Raw genomic sequence first — 19,841 nt, 5'->3', positions numbered from 1 at the left:
CCCACTATCGGGATCTTCGCATGATGACATAATTGTGCGACAAGCTTGTGAGCTAGCTGACACCGCTGCTCGAAGAAGCGAAGCAAACTTGAACTTTGTGTTACCGCACTGATTCGCATCTGAAACACGGCGACGACAGGTAGGAGAGACTTGTGGTTGTGCTGTCAGCTTAGCTTTGGCAGCATGGAAAGTTTTTAGATGAAGCAGCGCCGGTGTACTCAAAGGAACATGGTCGCCTAGCTAACCGTTAGCATCGTGCTGTGAAGGTTTGGCGAACACGTCATGCCAGGCTCCTTTCAAATCTCCTGCAACACAGCGTGGTCTTTCTTCTAGGGGGACCTGCAGGTGTGATAGATAACCCGCTCTTAAATTCGGCATATATTACATACAGCTAGTAACAGTTTGGGGAAATTAACATTTTTAGCTTCACCCTTTTCTTGTCACATTCTTTCCATTTCGAGTCGTGCTCAGTCGTGAGATAAATCAGCTGCTTCTGTTACACTCAGAGGAGATAAATTCATGCCCGATGAGTCAGCTGAAGGATAAGTTGTCAGGGTTTCATCTATACAGCAAAACCTCTTCGTTCACTACTAACTGTACTAGCGTTAAATTACGGGATTTGAGACAGCAGTTCCAGGAAATCTATTTTCCAAGTTAACAGAAGAGCCAAACAAACTCCACCTGTGTGGTTTATTTTATTTTTTTTAAGTTTTCCTAACAGGCATAAGCTAAGCTAAAATTAGCCTAAGAACTTGAGTAAAGTATCTGAAGTGACTCCTCAAGAACTTCACTGATATTAGCAGTGTAAATCACGACAGCTCACATCAGCTGTTCCTCTGCTCGTGTAATGATTTTATGCTCGGAGGTGGTTTACGTTAGCCCTGTGCACACAGTCATGCTTGAGCTGCTAGAACATTCTCCACGCTAATGCTAAAGAGGGCTGGCTACACAAACACCAGCTTGATGGAAAGGAGGCACATCCAGGTCTCTGACTAGCATTAAGCGCTATTAATACTATTTATTAATAGTGACGTTATCTGGCTGAATAACCAGAGAAGTAAACATTGCCCCCCAAAAGGTTGACAGTGTGTAAAAACGTTTAAAGGCTAACAGTTAAAAACAGTATATCAGAGGCTGAAACTGAGAAAGTTGATCGTTTTTGAGGAAAAGACCTGCTGATTTTGAATTTACATGCCTAGTTCGCCATCCTAGCTGGTACCAAAGAAAGTAATAAAATATATAGAAATACAACTATACATGCTTACATATAAACATATATCTGCCTGATTATAGATTGTGTTGTGCTTTTTAAAAAAAAAAAAAAAGCACACACATCTGGAACATCTGAACACCATGAGTCATGTAATGGGGTATTAAAAAAAGAGCATTAGTGAGGCTGAGTATTTCAGAGTTAAAGATAGGGGGGGGGGTTCACCAGTCTGTAAAAGACTGTGTGGGCAAACAACTTAAAAATAAAGTCTCAGAATTTGCAGGTTTCATCATCTATGGTTTGTAGTAATGAAAGTTTCAGAAAATTGGGAGAAATCTCACCAAGGGACAAGGCTTGGTGAGATCTTTAGATCTGTGGGCAGCACAGATGTGTTTGTAATGTAAATCAGTGCATACGCTTGTCTGCTCAGAGCCAGGTTATGTATTCAGCATAAATTGATATAGTGAGCTAAAGAGAGCCATCATTGCAATCTTGAAAACTCTGACTTTAGGCTCAACATACATCATTAACTCATTAATGTCACTTCATAGCACACTGTGTGCACACCCTCTGCTCTCTACCTGGAGTGTTGTTAAAAGACAATGCAGCACCTGTTCAAACTTTACTGAAATGTTGCTTTCATTGAATTCAAAATGAGCAGATGATAATCTTAACAAACAAAATTTATGTTACATTTGATGTGCTTTTTTTTTTTTTTTGCACTGTTTCCAAATAAGCCTAGCATTTAAATGGCTTGGATTTCATTGCATTCATGATGTACATTACAGAGTACCAACTCTCAACTGGAAACGAGGATCTAGCTGCAGGGTGTCTCTCCCTCAGTGAGCACAGAGAGGTCTGAGCCTCCGTCACCATGACAGACAACAAGCGCCTTGCCTTCTCCATCATCCAGTTCCTCCACAACCAGCTCCAGTCAGGGACTCTATCTTCAGATGCTCAGGAGAGTCTCGAAGGTGAGTCACCGCACAACAAGAAGAAGCTGCTTATTTTATTTCTGTCCTGATTCAGAACACACACCTGAACCTCCTAATGGTGGGTCGTATGATGTTCAGAGTTTGTGTGGTTTGCAGGGGTGTGTCGTAGTGTCTTACAAACATGGACCAGGGAAATGATAAATATATGGAATCATTCATTATTGTTTTCTTACATTCACAGTTTTTTAGAAAAAAGCTAAAAAGTCTTGACTCAATTTGACAGAATGTGGTCAAAATCATCACTGCCAGTAGATTTTCTGATTGAGTCAGTTACATCCCTGAAGTTTAATATCTCCCTGTCCTCAACTTACATTGGTGTTTTACCTTTTGTTGATGTGATCTTATTGTTTTTCAGTTGCTGTTCAGTGTTTGGAGACGGCATTTGAGGTTTCAACCGATGACCAGAGTCTCGCCGTCCCAATGACGTTACCAGAGATCTTCGCCTCCGCTACAGCAAAGGTAAACTCGGAGAAACCCCCCCTTACGCTCAAAACTCTTAAGCTGTTAAATTCACTGTTGTATTTGAAAGGTGAAAAATCTACACATTTTTAACTAGTTTGCTTGAAAAACGAGTTGTCTGAGTTGATTTTACTCTTCTGGCAAGGCCACAGCTGTGGTGGAGGAAGGACATCAGTATATCAGCATTATTTGCTGTTTTCATAAAAACGTGGTGGAGCTGTACTGTCATCAGTGTATGTATCTTATTCAGAAGTAAATAAAAAGGAAAATTAAAAAAAAAAAAAAAAAAAAAAAACGTGGTGGAGATGGTAAATGGTAAATGGACTAGTTCTTATATAGCGCTTTTCTACTCAGATATGAGCACTCAAAGCGCTTACACAACACGTTTTTACATTTACCCATGCACACCCATTCATACAAGCACTTCCATGATTAATTGATTAAGCTAAGTGCTTTAATTATATAACATTCACTCACATTCATACTCCGACAGAACGGTCGGAGAGCAACTTGGGGTTAAGTATCTTGCCCAAGGATACATTGGCACGCAGCCAGCTTACAATAAGCAAAGGAAGCCACTAAATAGTGGTGAAGATCCAAATCACTTTTTTTTTAAAGTGTGAAATTGGGCACTGGCCTTGGTGCAGATTGTAGCTTGTCCATCATTTGTGAGGTGAAACTTTAATGTGGACCTACAGAAAACCTGTGGCAGAAGATGCAAAAATGTTCCAAAGTCATTTTACATAAGCAGATAAAAAACTCTGTGATGTTGGACAGCAGAAGAGTTAGGACTGCTTTTAATTGTTTTGCAGGAAGTTTCATTTAACTCAGTTTTCATTTGTGTGTGTGTGTGTGTGTGTGTGTGTGTGTGTGTGTGTGTGTGTGTGTGTGTGTGTGTGTGTGTGTGTGTGTGTGTGTCAGTACTCAGTTCAGTCACAGGTCAACAACAACTCCACTCCAAATTCCCCAACAGAGGAACAGAAAGCTGAGGCTGAAAGACTCAAAAGTGACGGTGAGTCCACATGGTTGGTGGGAACCCATCGGGGGGGATCTTAATTTTTAGTATTAAGTTGGTCCACGAAAGAGAGAAGTAAATAAAAACAAAGGATGCAAATGAACATGCAGATCCTTGAATCATGTTTTTGGAAAACTGAAGGAAGTTTTGACTCTTTGTTTACCTCAATCTCTACAATGGTGGTGAAGGACTCGTAGGGGCACGACTGATACATTATTTGGAAATACAGCATCAGAAATAAAGTGGAGTGAGTGTTTACCCAAGAGCAAACACAGTACTGTTATGTAAGTAGGCAGCAAAAGTGGTCTCAGCATAGTTGAATGTAAGATAAGATTAAGCTCTGGCTTCTATTCAAATGTCTATCCCCAGTTTAAAAATAAGAAGATGCATTTATTGACATTAAAATAAAGTTGGGAAATTCCTGTGGTGCAGCAGCCAGAGCATTAAATATAACAAAATATCTTAAAGCTTAAATAGCTCAATAAAATGAAACACAATGTTACAAAAATTAGTTTTGTGTTTTCTTGATTGCAGGTAACGACCAGATGAAGGTGGATAACTTTGCAGCTGCTGTTGAGTTTTACTCCAAGGCCATCGCCATCAACCCACACAACGCCGTCTACTACTGCAACAGGTTGGTGTGCTGTCCACTCTGATCTTCACTAAATATTTGATGTTCAAAAAAGTTAATTTCCGAAAACTGTGCATTTTGACATACCTTCCATTTGTTGGTAATTTACATGCAACCATGAAGTTTAGGACCTTTTTTTTTTTTTTTTTTAATTCCTTTCTTGCATCTCGAATCATGACAAAATGTTCAGAAACTGCTAATTTACTTTTAAACAGCATTTTTCTCAGTACCTTTTATGCTAAAATCGTAATATAATTTGTAAAGGTTAACAGATGAAAATGTTTCTATAACTATGTCTTTATGCCAGATTTTCTAAAATGTTCTAACAAAGCAAAGAAACTTATTTCGGCTGCTCCCTTCTTAACAAGAGGTTACCACAGCAGATAGCACCGCGTATTCAATTTGGCACATTTTTACACCAGATGCCGTTCCAGACCCTCGTTCTGGTCTCCAAACAGGGGCCTTTAAAAAGTGGAAACCACTACGCTCCTAAAATATTCTGATGTATATATATTTTATATAAAAAGATCAGTATCGGGGATTTGGTATTTGAGTAACTGGGTTACAAACATTGTCCAAATGTCCATAAAAGCAGGAAGTATGTTGCCTGCCTGTCTGCTCTGGTCGCTCTGTCGTCAGTTTTTTTATTACCCTGCCCCCGGAGGGGGGATGGGGGATTGTTTTTGGTATGATTGTTAATAATTTCACAGCAAAACTACCAGTCCGATTCATAGCAAATTTGCACCAAAGATGGCCAGTGACCCTTAGATCACCTAAATAAATTCTTGCCATAATTGGGTCAAGGGAAGAAAATTGGGTTAAAATTGGGTTAAAAAGAAATATCCCCATCCACCTCTGCAGTCAACCAGCACACTTGTGTCCAAATGACATTGTTTAAATAAGATGATGTAGCTGCAGGATGCAGCCTCAGTGAGTCTACTTTTCAACTTGTGTTGAAAGCGCAGACTTCAAATTCTGTATCAGTTTTTAAATTGTGTTATTAAACCAAGTAAAGCCATCAGTTATGATCAATAATTTACACTGTGCTTTTTTTTCTGTATGTTGTCCTTATATGTGATGCACTTTGGTGCAGGAAGAAAGGGTTAAAAAAACAGGATCTTTGCTAGCAGAAAGTGTGTGAGCAAAAAATAATTATAATGACAACATTCCCTTTCCTATTGGTGGAAAAAATGCACCATATAAAAAACAATCAAAAAGTTATAGGGCAGTGCAGAGGATTTGGTTGCTGAGCAGCAGGTGAAAGTTGTGGGAGTGACAGGGCAAAAGAGAGAGAGCAAGTTTTCAAATTTGAGAGATTTTTGCATGTTTGGAGTGTGTAGTTAGTGTGTTTAGTGTGTTCTGTAGTTATGGACGAGGCAGATGCTGCTAAAAAAGCTACCAAAGGCAGACTCAAATGTAAACGCTGTCTCCAGGTGTACAACAGGAGGAGTGGCACACCTGGAAGTGTCAGGCCTTTGATGGTGCCCTCTATCTGTGGTGGACAGGAACCTTTTTTTTTGGAGTGGCACAAATAATTTGTAGCATCTTATTGTGAGACCTGATTGCTCTGATTGCATTTTAATGTAAATAGTTGTACATGTCAGGCGAGATCAGACAATATAAGGAGCATATATGTTCATATATCATAAATTCATGTAACATTTGATCAGGATATGACCCAGATACGCGAACTCATGAAAACTTTTGACACTCTGTCCGATCAGTTTTGTCACCCACCCAAGAAGATCGCACATTTTCTCATTATAAGAGATAAAGCTTTTACACAACATGAAAATAGCCATTTAATTATTTAATAACCATATCGAGATCATAAGTGGAAAATTACAAAAAAAACCCCATCAAAGCCTACAATGTTAAAACGTGTGCGTTTTCAGGTTCATAAATTACACCGCATAATTTTCCATTATCTTTGGTGCACCAATGGACAAATTCTACTTTTAAGGAAAAGCTCCAATGTTGTAGGAAACATTTTTATGATTAAAAATTTCACATATAAACAGGGCTAAATGGCCCCACTTGAATGTTAAGTAAGCACATGTTTGTGTTTTTGTGTGCAGAGCTGCAGCTTACAGTAAACTGGGGAACTACGCAGGAGCCGTGCAGGACTGTGAACGAGCCATCAGCATCGACCCCAACTACAGCAAAGCTTACGGACGGATGGGGTACGTCGCCACCTCCTCCTTTTCTGTCATTGTTGTAGTGAAGTGACTTCATATGGACGTTACAATTACAGACATGGCTCCAGCCTCTCGTGTAGTAAAGTATCCTGGGTTTATCAGAGAGAGGCAAAACTCAAAAGCTTTTCCTTCACAGATAAGCAGCCGCAGGGTGATTAAAACCATGTTCAAACACTGACATTATTTAGCACCATCTCAGAGCTCATCGGGAATTTAAAGAAAACATCCAAATTATCTGAATTCTCAATTAAACAGGAATAAATTGTGCAGTCATTCAACTCACAAAATCCAGAAGATTAAACACAAAAAAACAGACGCACAGCCTCTGGAGTCACCTGAGAAAATAAGATGCATCAGACGTGATGTCCGTTCATCCATCTGTGTGTTGGACTGTTCTTAGCAGAGAGGAGCGCTCCTTTTACAGCCAGTAATCAAGCACGGCTCACACCGCCACCTGCTGGTGTGACTGGAGACTACAGCAAATCTACAACCTGCACACTGTTGTCGAGCGATCCTTGTTTTCTGCACTACACAAAACACATTTATTTTTAACAGACACAGTGAGAATGTCATTTATGTGCAGTCTGTCCTTCAGGGAGCTACAAATAATAACAGACTCGAGATAAACTGTTTTGAAGAAGGAACTATTAAGTTAGTGGCAGATTTATTGTTAGTGAAGGTTACTGATGCCATAAACTCCAGAACAAAGTCACCGTCTTTACATTTGTGTTCTTTCTTTTTCTTTCTTTTTTTTAATCAGTTATACTGGAGTTTGCAGGGCTGTTGTTTAAGTAGACAAACATTTGGCATTAGAACCTGAAAACTGCTCGTGTTGTTTTCAGCTGCCTCTGGTCCTGATGTCTGCCCTTGTGTTTCAGTTTGGCTCTGGCCAGCCTCAACAAACACACAGAAGCAGTCAGTTACTATAAGAAAGCTCTGGAGCTCGACCCCGATAATGACACCTACAAAGCCAACCTGAGGATTGCAGAAGAGAAGATGGAGACATCCAGTCCGGTGAGAAGAGACGCGATGAGGGCTCATGTTTCTCGACTTGGCGACAGCGCTGTATTTATGTGAATCTGTGTCTGCTCTCTCAGACTGCAGGGCTGGGTGGAGTCGATCTGGCTGGTTTGCTCAGTAACCCGGGCTTCATGAATATGGTGAGATCTGAGTGTTTGCAGACTCTACACTGTCATCGGTTAAGCAGAACAAGCTGCACTCAGCATAGTTAATGCAAGGTTTAAGTTTGGACTTAAAATTTAGTTTGCACCATTCTAAGTTGTGGTTGTAAAGAGGTCCAGATTATTAGTTATAGTATCTTCCATAAGACCGTGTGATGATGCCACGCCATGAAAGTTCATCTTTAACCTACAAAAGCACAAAATGATGTGGCTTCAGATTATATTTTGATAGTTAAGCAAGTGAAGGTTAGGCAGCTAGATTCTGCATTGGGTATCCATGTTATCAAGGTAGCTAACATTAGCCAGGGGAAAAAAGACAGTTTCCTCCAATGAAGCCAAGCAGGAAATGGACTGTCAGGGTAATGGTCACAGAGCATTCAGTTCATGGAAGTCAGGACCAGCTGCAACCCTGAGCTGTCTGTCTTTAGGCTAATGTTAGTGGATGTTAGCAGATACACAATTTTGTGTGCCTGCTAAATTAGTTCATGCAAAATTAGTTCATGGATTTCATGCATCAGTAAGTCACTCTGACCCAGTCGGACCCTAACACACTCAGGCACAGAAACTATAGCACACCTGTTGGTCCCTCTACAACATACAGGACATATAATGGTGGAGGACAGTCTGTATGTCTTATCACTGTTTTGGTAGGTACTAACTCACTCTGATGCTAGTTCATGCAAGATGCTTGCAAACATGAGCAGCAGAATAATGGCTGCAGGTGCCATTAATAATGTTTTTTCTTGTAGTTACACAGTGCTCTCTTAGATAAGTGTAAAATTTCAGAAAGGATTTTTCTGTATTTTTTATTTTTTTTTAAACAATTTTTCTCTCTGCCCAGTAAACTTTTCCATCCAGCTGCTGCACGTCTCTTTTCTCTTTGCAGGCATCGTCTCTGATGAACAACCCTCAGGTTCAGCAACTGTAAGTCTGTCTCAGTTCATCTGAAGTCCATTCTTCCTCTGTGGTTTGTCAGAGCTAACTTTCTGTCTCCTCTCGGTCTTCCAGAATGTCCGGGATGATGTCTGGAGCATACGGTGGAATGGGAGGAGGTGGTGCTGGAGGGGGAGGAAGTGCAGCGCCAGGGGCAGCAGCACCAGGGGCAGCACCACCAGGTGCTGCGGCCCCTGGCGCCGCAGCACCTGGAGCCACAGCACCTGGAGCTGCGGCACCTGGAGATTTATCGAGACTGATCCAGGCGTATGTACAGGGACTGCATTTTAAAGCTTCTGGCTGATGATCAGTGATACTAACAGGTGATATTTTAATTGTTTTCCTTTTGCTTCTGCAGAGGGCAGCAGTTCGCTCAGCAGATGCAGCAGCAGAACCCCGAACTTATCGAACAGCTGAGGAGTCAAATCCGCAACCAAACACCCAGCTCTGGGAACGAGGAGCAGCCGTGACCCTCGCATAGAGTAAATACACAGTGATTCAGTTTAGCACACCACAGGTCTCACTGCTGTTCTTCATTCACTGTTTAAGACGAACTTTGTCCTGATTGTGTCACAACCAGTCATGCTTTGACAGCGCAGTTATTTAATTACAGTCTGTATGACTTAAGATTTCCTTTTTTGTGTGTTTATGGCAACTATCAGAAAAAATAGAACAACAACAAAGGTAGTACCCTGTACTAGGGTTGTGCAGTGAATTAAACTTGAAAACTAAACCCTTTTAATTTGTTTACCTGCCATATTAAAATCATGTTTTGTTTTTTTTTTATGCAAAAATAAGCACAAGTTGAATACAACCAAAACTAAGGCATAAAATAAAACAGCCTGTACTCTGTCCTCTTGGAAATATTTTGCTTCCTACTAATGTAAGAAATAAGAGTTTATTTTTATATTTTATATATTAATATTAATCTAAAATAATGTTTCTAAAGTCTTGAAATAAATATAGTCTCATACTGTCTCTTACTGTAGATTTTCTCTCTGTGAAACAAACACTGGTTGGATGGGAGCAGCTACAAAATTATCTTTTCTTCATGTTGGTGCTTGTTGATCAGGTGGTGGATGAAGGGCTCCTCTGGTGTAGACAGACTCCAGCTCCACATTAAACTGTGACAGCATCATCATCACTGCTGCAGTTGTGTTATCAGTGCTTTTATTGAAAAACTGTGGCCTGCATGGGCTTAATCTTAAACTTTTTTTTTTTAATTCACATGTGCTCCTAAATATCTTTCTACTGCACGTCTATTTTCAGTTGCAAATGTGGGTGAAACACTCGCACTTACATGGTGACACCTGTGTCCTGCAGCTTTGTGGATTAAACGAGGCATCAAAGCCAAAAAATTTCTCAATATTTCGATGAATCATTGTAGCGATCACTGTCACCAGCAGGTGCAACAATAAAAACATGAGATGGAGTCATTAGTTTAGAGCGTAAACACACTGGAGAGATGACACAACCTGTCTTCCATATGTATTGGTGGTGTCAGGAGAATCCCAGCTAAAAAAAAAAAAGAAAAGTTTCCTGATAGACTGCAAAGTTATTATTATTATTTTTTTTGGGGGGGGGGGGGGGGGGGGGGGGGGGGGGGGTCAAACTAGCCTCTGATCATGTTGAATGATACAAATTGGCATCAATTTGCCTGTTTTGCACACATGGACTGATAAATGGGAACTACTCCATGTTGACCCTGTAAGTACGGAAAAAGTAAAATAAAAAACTGTCCATTAAGACATGAGGAGGATGTTCGATTAGTGCAGTGACTTTATTGATTCTCCTTTTGGCAGTCATTATGTTTGTGTTTCCTTTTTTGTTTCAGGTGGGACAGGTTTGAGGAGGAGGAGCACGCACTGTCTGACCATCTTTTTTCTTTGTGATTTGGATCATTATAACTCGGAGGACTCGAATGAAGTTTTGTTTTTACATCACTGATTAATTCCTGCATGAGAGAGAGGGCACGAGCAAGTTCTCCCTCTTCATTCAGGAGCCACATCACCAAAAACTCCACCCGCTTCCTGCGGCTCTGCGTGGTTTTTAGATCGAACATAGTTTAATCAGATGGACCCAGATGTTTAAACAGCTGTAGAAGCCTGGAAAGTCTCATCTAAAAACTACACAGTGCATTTTGTTGGTCCTGTGCTGTGTGTGTGTGTGTGTGTGTGTGTGTGTGTGTGTGTGTGTGTGTGTGTGTGTGTGTGTGTGTGTGTGTGTGTGTGTGTGTGTGTGTGTGTGTGTGTGTGTGTGTGAGAGAGAGAGAGAGAGAGTCAGGGTTAATTTAGTGTAAATGAACTAATAACTCATTGGTCACACGGAGCTGTGAGGAGGCAGCAGGGAGGCTGTTTGAACACAGTTTAAATAAAAAGACCATCTCAACATTTTACTCTTTTTATCTGACGTGTGGCGAATCATTTGCTCATCAACCAGCAGAAAACTCCTGCAACTCCTCTTCAGTGAAGTCTGTTCTCATGGCTGCTCCAGGCTGCAGTGTTGGATTAATTGAAAAATGTCACAAAAAGACAAATCAGGAGACATTGGGAGGAAAAACAGATCAGAAAAGCGGTAAAGTATAAACAGAAAACACTGATGTTAAAAATAGAGGTTTATTGGGGGCCATTGAGTGTTAAACATTCTTTAAATTAGGGGCTTGACTAGAGGATTTGATATTGAAGTAGAAATTTGACTAGAAAGACTTGCATGTAAGATTGGTTGCTCAAAAATTACCAGCAAAAATGTATTTACAAGAAAACAGTTTGAGAAATAAAATGTGATTTTCTGACTTTAAAAGGCCGCAAGAAACAAATTTAAGGAGAAATGAGAAAATATTTGAGGAAGAAGTTTCAAGAAAAATGTTGCCAGGTTTGACTGGTTTGACTTTTTCTCATGACTCAAAAAAAAAAAGGAAATGTAAACTATTCGAAAATCAACTAATTTCCACCTTATTCCACACAAACTAAAGGAAAACGTTACATTGGGCCTCATTTACGAACACTGAGTACGAAAATTTCATGCACAAATCCGTAAATTATCAATATTTTCGTAGCCGAAATATTAGCTATACTTTACCGCTTTCTCCGCTTCACATGGACGTGACCTTGTTTCCTAGAAAAATGGGGGCCTGGTGGTACGCAGATTACAGAGATCACCATGATCTTGATGACTAAGCCCGCTGATTTGGATTGAGTATGATTTATTAACGTGCACGGCGGTAAGAACAAAATTGGCTGGTGTACAAATGTGATGGTGATTTTTCATACAATTTTATTGCAGAGGAAAGAGAAATGGCAGTTACTTAAATTGTATAGAGCAGAATATATGAAAAAAAAAATCTAAATATTACGTGAGAGGTCCCATTACTACACAAAATATATCTGAAAAAGAAAATCCACATAAATCCGTGAAAACTGTCTTCTTTCGGCTGGTCCTGCCAGGGATCGCTGCAGCGGATCGTCTGTCTCCATCCCTCTGCACATCACGCTGTTTCTGAGCTACGTCATCACGCCGCGGGGGGCTGCGTGATGTAAACGCGGAAATATTTTTGTGCACCTGCGGCAGATGAGGGCGGCTGTTCGGGCAGGTAAAGACGGTTTTTTTAAAAACTGATATTTGTGGTTTATTTTGTTTAATTCCGAACTAAAGCAGCTATTACGCGTGGAGAACAAAGGAGAGTAGCCGCGCTCCCTTCTCGACCGACGTATTTCGGTGCGTTAGCCTCTTTAGTCCCTCAGGAGCTAATGACAGCTAGCTAATGCTAGCATCAAGTTAGCCACTGTTAAGGAGTTTCCGCGCGGAAATGGTACGCTTATGGCTTTTATTTACAGTTTAAATTTTGTAATACACACTTAAAGAAGCCAGACAAAAGACTTTTCTTAATTTTAGTAGAAGTTGGGAAGTCACACCGGAAAAATAGAAACTAATTGATTAGATTGTCAAAAATTAAAGAGGACGAAAATATCTTATTTTGAAACTGCTCATCGGAAGTAGTATGCCTTCCTGGGGGTTTGACGTGTTTGGCTCCTCTGGCAGCGACATTAATATACGGATGAAAAAACATATAAAGCGGAGAGGCAGACAGCCGCTGAGTGCGTTAATCTCCGCAGTGAGAGCGGCGCACGGTGTTCGTGTTCTGACCACGAACCGTGTCAGCGGCGGCAGGAGCGCCTTTCAGGGCCGCCAGTTACCCAATACAAATCCACCTTCCAAACACATAATAATGAAACTGTCCCAGATGGTTGCTAACGTTAAGATAATTATAGTTAGTTTCTTTTTTAATGCTATATTTAACTTTATAAATGAGGTATGTATTATAGGTAATTTATAAATATGTGCTAGTTTGCATAAATGGCCTGCAGGTAAACTGTAGTATTGCAAGAAAAGGCAGGAAGTCTCAGATATCTGATCAGACTGAACCCTGTGCAGATGTGTCACACTCTGCCACAGGTACAACTCTGAGTGCAGATAATATAACTTGACTGCTTTAGTTGTAGGGCTGGCAATCCTCAAAACACATGAAAATGTGTGGGAAGAGTAATGATCGCAACAAGCACATTTACTAAACAGTTAATTAACTTTTCACCCTCAGGAGCTGCAGAATATTAATATTAAACAAATCAACACATGATAAACATTTTGGTATGAAAACATACATTTTAGATCAAACAAAGGTACTTATGCCAGTCTAGTAAAAAAAACAACATGGCCGCCACTTAGACGCATCTTTCTAGTGTAGCAGGTATGCGTTTATCTCTTTGCATTTGTGTTCACTGAGATTGAAGTCTATCTGTGTCTCCTCCAGTGAAACCAAGAGATGTATCCCAGCAGCTCCAGTAAAGACCAGCAGAAGTAGCAGACAGGAGGCGTGTGTGATGACTCTGTATCCGCTGCCTTCTTCGCTTTAGCGTCTCTGCAGCATCAAGATGCAGATCCTGGTGGCCAAGCTGCTTGGCCTGCTGGGCTTGTTCGGCCTTATGCTGGCTGGTGTGCTGGTCCCAGTGCGCCTACTGCTCGTTGACTATGACAAAGCACAGAGATACAGGAGGCCATTGTCTCTGTGTAATTCATTTGGAGGAGGTGTGTTCCTTGCAACATGCTTCAATGCTCTGCTTCCTGCTGTCAGAGACAAGGTAAACACACAACCACCCCACACAACATGTAACAAGTGAAGAAGTGCCATAAACCTGCATTCTTTGTAAGTCACCCCCCCGACCAGCAGGGGGTGCCTCCTTTGGTCTGATTGTATAGAAAATTTACAAGAAAACTATGTTTTCATTGGAGTAAAAATGGGCATTAAAACATGGGATACATAGTATGTTATGTCCCAGTTGCTAGGACGTGCATTGTTAACAATTTATGATATCAGCTGCTGTCTCAGGTCACCTGGTTTCAAAATACCAAGTTGGTGATGAAGTTGAAGTTTTATCCAGCTCACAGTTTTGGTTTTGTCTTTTCAGGTGAGCGACGTGTTCAAGCAGCTACAGATCAGCAGCGATTATCCTCTGGCTGAGACAATGATGATGCTCGGCTTCTTCCTCACTGTCTTCATAGAGCAGGCCATCCTCACCTTCAGGAAGGAAAAGCCATCCTTCATTGACCTCGAGACTTTCAATGCCGGCGGCTCCGAGGCTGGCAGCGACTCTGAGTATGATACTCCTTTCATCTCCTCAGCACGGGGCTCACCGAGCAATGGCGGTCGCCACTCCCATGGACACCACCACGGACACTTCAACCCAGCTGAGCTGGCGGGGGCGGGGCCTCTGCGGCTGGCCAGCTTGGTCCTGGCTCTGTCTGCACACTCTGCATTCGAGGGCCTGGCACTCGGCCTGCAGGAGGACGGGGCCAAACTGGGCAGCCTCTTTCTGGGCGTGGCCGTACATGAGACACTGGCAGCCATCGCCCTCGGGGTGAGCGTAGCCAAGGCATCTCTTGGCATGAAGGACGCCACCAAGCTGGGTGTCACAGTCAGCATGATGATTCCGCTGGGCATGGTGGTGGGAATGGGCATCGAGTCAGTTCAGACACTGGCGGGCAGCATAGTGTCGGTGGTGCTGCAGGGACTCGCAGCCGGAACCTTCCTCTTTGTTACCTTCTTTGAGATCCTCACCCGAGAGCTGGAGGAGAAACAGGACCGGCTTCTCAAAGTGCTCTTCCTCATCATCGGCTATGCCGCACTCGCTGCACTTGTCTTCATCAAGTGGTGACAGACGGGAAGTGAACAGACATGCAGTGATGCCAAACAATGCCAAGCAAACGCTTTAGTGAAGAATTCAGCTGTGGGAGGCGGGAACATGTGGTGTTTTTCAGCATCATCAACAGTGACTGTGGCATTTTAAACAGAAAATTATTCTTCTTAAAGTCAAATCTTTACACGTTCGAGGCCCCTGAAGGACAGATGTTGATTTATTTAACAGACGCTATAAGGACACTTTAGATGTCCTCACAGCTTCTTTATAGTTTAGAATAAAAATCATTTTTGACGTTTATACGCTGCTTAGAGATGCTAAACTGGGGGCTTAAATAGTTTTTAACTTATTTTGATAAACTTGACCGTTATAGTGACTGAATCCACATTAAAACTGTGCAGTGGTGTTGCAGGTTTAAGGTGGCGACTGCTATGTAGGGCCAGGCAGACATGAGGTGTGATCAAAACGTTCCAGGAATAGGCCTCTGAAAATCAAAAGCTTTAACTGATTTAACTTTCCCATTTAAGGTCATCTTCTTGGGGACCTCTAGACCATTGTCAGGACACCTGCTATTTTTAGGTCACTTCACCTGCTAAGTCCCATTGTTCTAAGCTTCCTCTGTCTCCTTCAGTGTCTCAAAGTGATTCTTAAACTGTTTTTAATTTGTGGGAAACTGCAAAGTGGTGAAAATGCACGTGATCTTCCGATTCTCTCCTGGCTCCTTCGGACTTGGACGCTGTGGACTCGCCCACTGAAAACTGCTCGGTCATAGTTCCAGCTGTAATCTCGCACCATGATCCCCTGTCAAATTTGGGTCAGTTTGAAACAGAAGTTGATGTTTGCGAATCACAGAGCACGCAGCGCGTGTGGTCAGAGCAGGGGTTTCAGGAAGAGGTCTTAAAATGGCTGTCATGCTGCATGTGTCTGAGAAGATAACACTGAGCAAGAGATTTGGCTAAATTTAAATCTGGAAAGTTTTTTTTGTTTGTTTTTAATGGACCTGTTTTTATGAACTTTTTGTTCACACCTCATAAAGCAGCTGGTGATATCAGACCTCTCAGGATTCTGCCTCACTGATGCCGCTTCTGACGTCTTGCATCTTCTCAGTTTTAGTGTATTTGTTTTAACGTGCATTCAGGACTAAACATGGGTTCAAACAGTTTCCTTCGTTAAAGACAGGAGTGGCACTTAGGTATAAAATACTACATTCCAATCTCCAAGTGAAGTTGAATCCTGCTGTCCGCAAGTGGCGAAAATGTTTGTCCTCCATTTCTTATTGTCTGTAGCGTCAGGAAAACCTCAGCTGATAAGCTTTTGCAACTTAGTGTGAAGTGAATTTTTCACTAAAGTTTCGTGGACATTCAGGTTTCCACAGAGTCTGGTGTGAAGTTCTGTTAGTACACGTTTGGTGCGAACCACTTCAGAGAATGCAGGGGTCCTGAAACTAAACAATCAGGCAAAACATGAAGTAAAACTTTTCTTTTCTTTTTTTAGGAGTGAAAAAGGTGTTTGCTCATGCTCTGCACTGACCTTTATTTTACTAAAATGCAGCTTCTATCCTTTATTGTTGATCATCAGTAGATTGGGACATGATTGGTTTTTTTTGTTTTTTTTTCATACTCTGAAGTGGGGCCTGCCAGAAAAAGTGAGAACTACTGCTGCTGAGATTCTGGTTCCACAGGGTTAGGGTTAGGGTATCTTTACCTGTTTTTGTTTATCTCATAATTCATACAAGTGGAGTGGAGACAAAATTCCAAATGTTGGACTGACTCTGGAAGTCAACAGAATGACAGAGGTGCAGTATCGGGGGCATTTATTTATGCCAAACAAGTCTAAAAGTTTAAATATTTACTATTTATCTACAGGCTTTGAGAACTCCTCAGCAAACTACGTTTTTTTGAAACTTTCGCTTAGAGGACTCAGACCTGGAATCAGACTTTACTGTCTGTGAACCCGGCCCCGTCCCTCAGCCTACATGTCAGAGCTGTGAACCAAAGGTGAATCCCAGATTTTTTTCTGTCTGTATGTTTACGCTCTTCAGTTGCTCTTTTACTCAGACTTGTTTTTATAAACCTGCTGTTTTCTTCGAAATCTCCACACAAACACTCCGGAGCCTTTGTTTCCCTGTGTGTTCATAGTGAGACCTGGTTCAGTTTGTATTTATGAAGGTTTTTGTCATCTTGTCATTCGTATGTCACATTTTTTTGAAAGAGAGTGTGTGTGTGTGTTAGTTGGAAATAAACTAATAAACTGATTATCTGATACATCTGTTTGTGTCCAGTCTGGATCTCCCCGTTTATGGCACATCTGACCATTTCTGCATCAGCAGGCGTTTGATGCAGGTTTGACTGTGTGTGTGTGTGTGTGTGTGTGTGTGTGTGAGACTGGTTTGAGGTGGGTGGTCTAGTTTAGGCAGTGGAAAGCAACACACTGTAGAGCTGCTGTAGTCTTAACATACCCAAGGGCCTGTGCTACAAAGCAAGTTCAGCATACCCAGGATATCACCAGCATATGAAAACATATTGCAAGCAACGTTACTGACAGCAGAGATTTTACTAATCAGTTATGAAATTGTTAAATGCGTAATACATGATGAAAGCAACACAGCTGCACCCAAAGCCACTGTGTTTGTGGGTGAGTGGAAATGTACTGTAGTATAGTAATAGTGTTTTATCAATGTGTGCACACTTTGGCCAGTAAGATTGGAAAAGCACGATATAAAAACTACTGCAAGTTAACTTTTTTTGTTTCATAGTTCTGGGTAAGAGAGGAGGATCTAGCATATAATTACAATTGTGTATTCATTATGCTATTTGTTTTCATTGGTTTTTCAGCTGCTTCCTCAGTGGCTTTAGATGGTTTGAGAACAAGTAAATTTTATATAAGATCAACAAGTACAAGATGCAGGTGTCCTGTTTTAGGATCAATCGCTACATTAAGACTCACAGAACAACAAAACCGGCTTAAAAATGTAAAAAGAGTAGGCAAAGGGGAAATTAGCTGATTACAGTTGTGTAAAAGAAAGGACTCTGTGCAGTCCTGTGAAATACTAAGTACTCCCTTGCTGCTCCCATAGGATTTAAGAAGGTAAGAAGCAGCCAAGTGCTGCTAATCAAATACACTTATCTGAGCAAGGGCAAGCACCTCAGACGAGACCAGTGAAGAGGTTTGGCTATAATGCACAAACACCTCATACCAACTGTAAAGCATGGTGACAGTTGGTATGAGGTGCAATATCTTCTTAAGTTTAGTGCACATAAGATGATATTGCCTGTTGAAGGGCTGATGATCTGGACTTGTTTTGGAGCCACAGGACCTGGACACTGAGTCAACCATGAATTCCTCTGTATACCGAAGTATTCTAGAGTCAAATGTGAGGCCATCTGTCCTACAGCTAAAGCTCGGTTGAAACAGGGTCATACAACAGGATAATGATCTCAGGGACACCAGCAAATCTCCAACAGAACGGCTGAAAAAGAAAGAATCAAGTTGCTGCAACTGAAATGCTGTGGCAGGGCCTTAAGAGACTGATAAAATATAAACAATATAAAATACTTAAAGCTATTGAATCATGAGGTATACTTAGTTTTTCACAGAACTGTATACACAAATCAAGCATAACATTAAGACCCACCTGCCTAATATTGTGTTGTTCTTTCGCTGCCAAAACAGCCCTGACCAATCGAGGCATGGACTCCACTAGACCCGTGAAGGTGTGCTGTGGTATCCTTTAAGTCCTGTAAGCTGTGAGGTGAGGCTTCCATGGATCGGACTTGTTTTTCCAGCACATCCCACAGATGCTTGATTGGATTGAGATCTGGGGAATTTAGAGGGCAAGTCAACACCTCAAATTTGTGGATGTGCTCCTCTCACCATTCCTGAGCCATGTTTGCTTTGTGGCAGGTGCATTATCCTGCTGAAAGAGGATGCAGCCATCAGGGGTGGCGTTTCCATGAAAAGGTGTACATGGTCTGCAGCAATGCTTAGGTAGGTGCTACATGTCAAAGTAACATCCACATGGATGGCAGGTCCCAAGGTTTCCTAGAAGAACATTGTCCAAAGCATCACACGCAGCCAGCCCTTCACGTGATGTGAATGGAAAAAGTGGTTTACCACCTTCATCCATTGCTCCGTGGTCCTGTTCTGATGCTCACATCACATCAGCTGTGCAGCCCCGTACACAATAAACTGCAACAGACCACACAGTCGACCTTCACATGCATCAGTGAGCCTCAGCCACCCATGACCCTGTTGTTGGTTCACCACTGTTCCTTCCTTTGACCACTTTGGATAAATACAATTTGGCCTTTTCAAACTCACTCAAATCCTTACACTTGCCCATTTATAATATAAAATTAAATTAATATATTTATTTGTCCACCTGTCACATTTAGAGTGCGTCAAACCTGACGCCTGTCACAGAACCCCCCCCACAGAAAAAAGATTGTTCTGCCAAAGCAGATCCTGATGCACCTACCCAATATCTGAGCTTATTGAGCAAAATGTGATGGCCAGCAGTGTCAAAGGCAGCGATCAGGTCCAGCATCAGCAAAACACAACATTCTCCTGCGTCAAACAAAAGCTGTTTCAGTGGAATGAAACGAACGAGCTCCAGAGCAGGAACAGACACCGATCTGGATAAAGGAGAAATATTATTTCCAGGAGGTCATCTTGACAGTGTTTACATGCTGAATTTTAAAAATCCAACTACAGAGAGAGAGACTTTGCTGAAGATCAGATCTTTCTGGAGAAAAAAAAATATAGCTGTTAGTGAACATTTTTTGACCAAAACGTTCATTAATATTTCCTCCTTGAGGTGTCATGCGCAGTCATGCTGACCCTGATTTGAGCTCATGAAGTAAAAGCTTAATGAGTGTCCAGCAGCTCTGTCTAAAGCTGAAGGATCCTCTGACCCTTGTTCACCCAGACTCTTCTGCCAAAAGGAGTAAAACCTAAAACAACAACAACAGGGCCGAGTCCAGCAGCAGTACCAGATGCCACAACAAAGGCCTGTGATATTTCCGCCAC

General features: G+C 41.6%; 2 protein-coding genes across 2 annotated transcripts; both read left to right on the top strand.

Annotated features, from left to right (window-relative positions):
* The first annotated feature begins 3 nt into the window (after positions 1 to 3).
* On the top strand, positions 4 to 11,017 carry sgta (small glutamine rich tetratricopeptide repeat co-chaperone alpha). Its single transcript, XM_030727116.1, has 12 exons — positions 4 to 139; positions 1,999 to 2,184; positions 2,561 to 2,664; positions 3,586 to 3,676; positions 4,214 to 4,313; positions 6,389 to 6,493; positions 7,387 to 7,522; positions 7,606 to 7,668; positions 8,576 to 8,613; positions 8,698 to 8,889; positions 8,981 to 9,104; positions 10,457 to 11,017. The coding sequence occupies exons 2-11, from the start codon at positions 2,085 to 2,087 to the stop codon at positions 9,090 to 9,092; spliced, it is 1,041 nt and encodes a 346-aa protein (XP_030582976.1). The 5' UTR covers positions 4 to 139; positions 1,999 to 2,084; the 3' UTR covers positions 9,093 to 9,104; positions 10,457 to 11,017.
* Positions 11,018 to 12,136: 1,119 nt separating this feature from the next.
* On the top strand, positions 12,137 to 17,081 carry LOC115779635 (zinc transporter ZIP3). The gene is made up of 3 exons (XM_030728394.1): positions 12,137 to 12,211; positions 13,430 to 13,757; positions 14,085 to 17,081. The coding sequence occupies exons 2-3, from the start codon at positions 13,551 to 13,553 to the stop codon at positions 14,829 to 14,831; spliced, it is 954 nt and encodes a 317-aa protein (XP_030584254.1). The 5' UTR covers positions 12,137 to 12,211; positions 13,430 to 13,550; the 3' UTR covers positions 14,832 to 17,081.
* Positions 17,082 to 19,841: the final 2,760 nt, after the last annotated feature.

Source organism: Archocentrus centrarchus, chromosome 4 (genome assembly GCF_007364275.1).
Source record: "Archocentrus centrarchus isolate MPI-CPG fArcCen1 chromosome 4, fArcCen1, whole genome shotgun sequence".
Classification (NCBI taxonomy): domain Eukaryota; kingdom Metazoa; phylum Chordata; class Actinopteri; order Cichliformes; family Cichlidae; genus Archocentrus; species Archocentrus centrarchus.
The sequence above is the reverse complement of the archived record's forward strand: the minus strand, read 5'-3'. Positions and strand labels throughout refer to the sequence as shown.

Excerpts from the sequence above, each read along its gene's own strand:
- sgta (XM_030727116.1), top strand. The coding sequence starts at position 2,085 with ATGACAGACAACAAGCGCCTTGCCTTCTCCATCATCCAGTTCCTCCAC. Across the intron at positions 2,185-2,560 it reads TGCTCAGGAGAGTCTCGAAG|TTGCTGTTCAGTGTTTGGAG; the intron begins GTGAGTCACCGC and ends ATTGTTTTTCAG. Across the intron at positions 4,314-6,388 it reads GCCGTCTACTACTGCAACAG|AGCTGCAGCTTACAGTAAAC; the intron begins GTTGGTGTGCTG and ends TTTTGTGTGCAG.
- LOC115779635 (XM_030728394.1), top strand. The coding sequence starts at position 13,551 with ATGCAGATCCTGGTGGCCAAGCTGCTTGGCCTGCTGGGCTTGTTCGGC. Across the intron at positions 13,758-14,084 it reads TTCCTGCTGTCAGAGACAAG|GTGAGCGACGTGTTCAAGCA; the intron begins GTAAACACACAA and ends TTGTCTTTTCAG.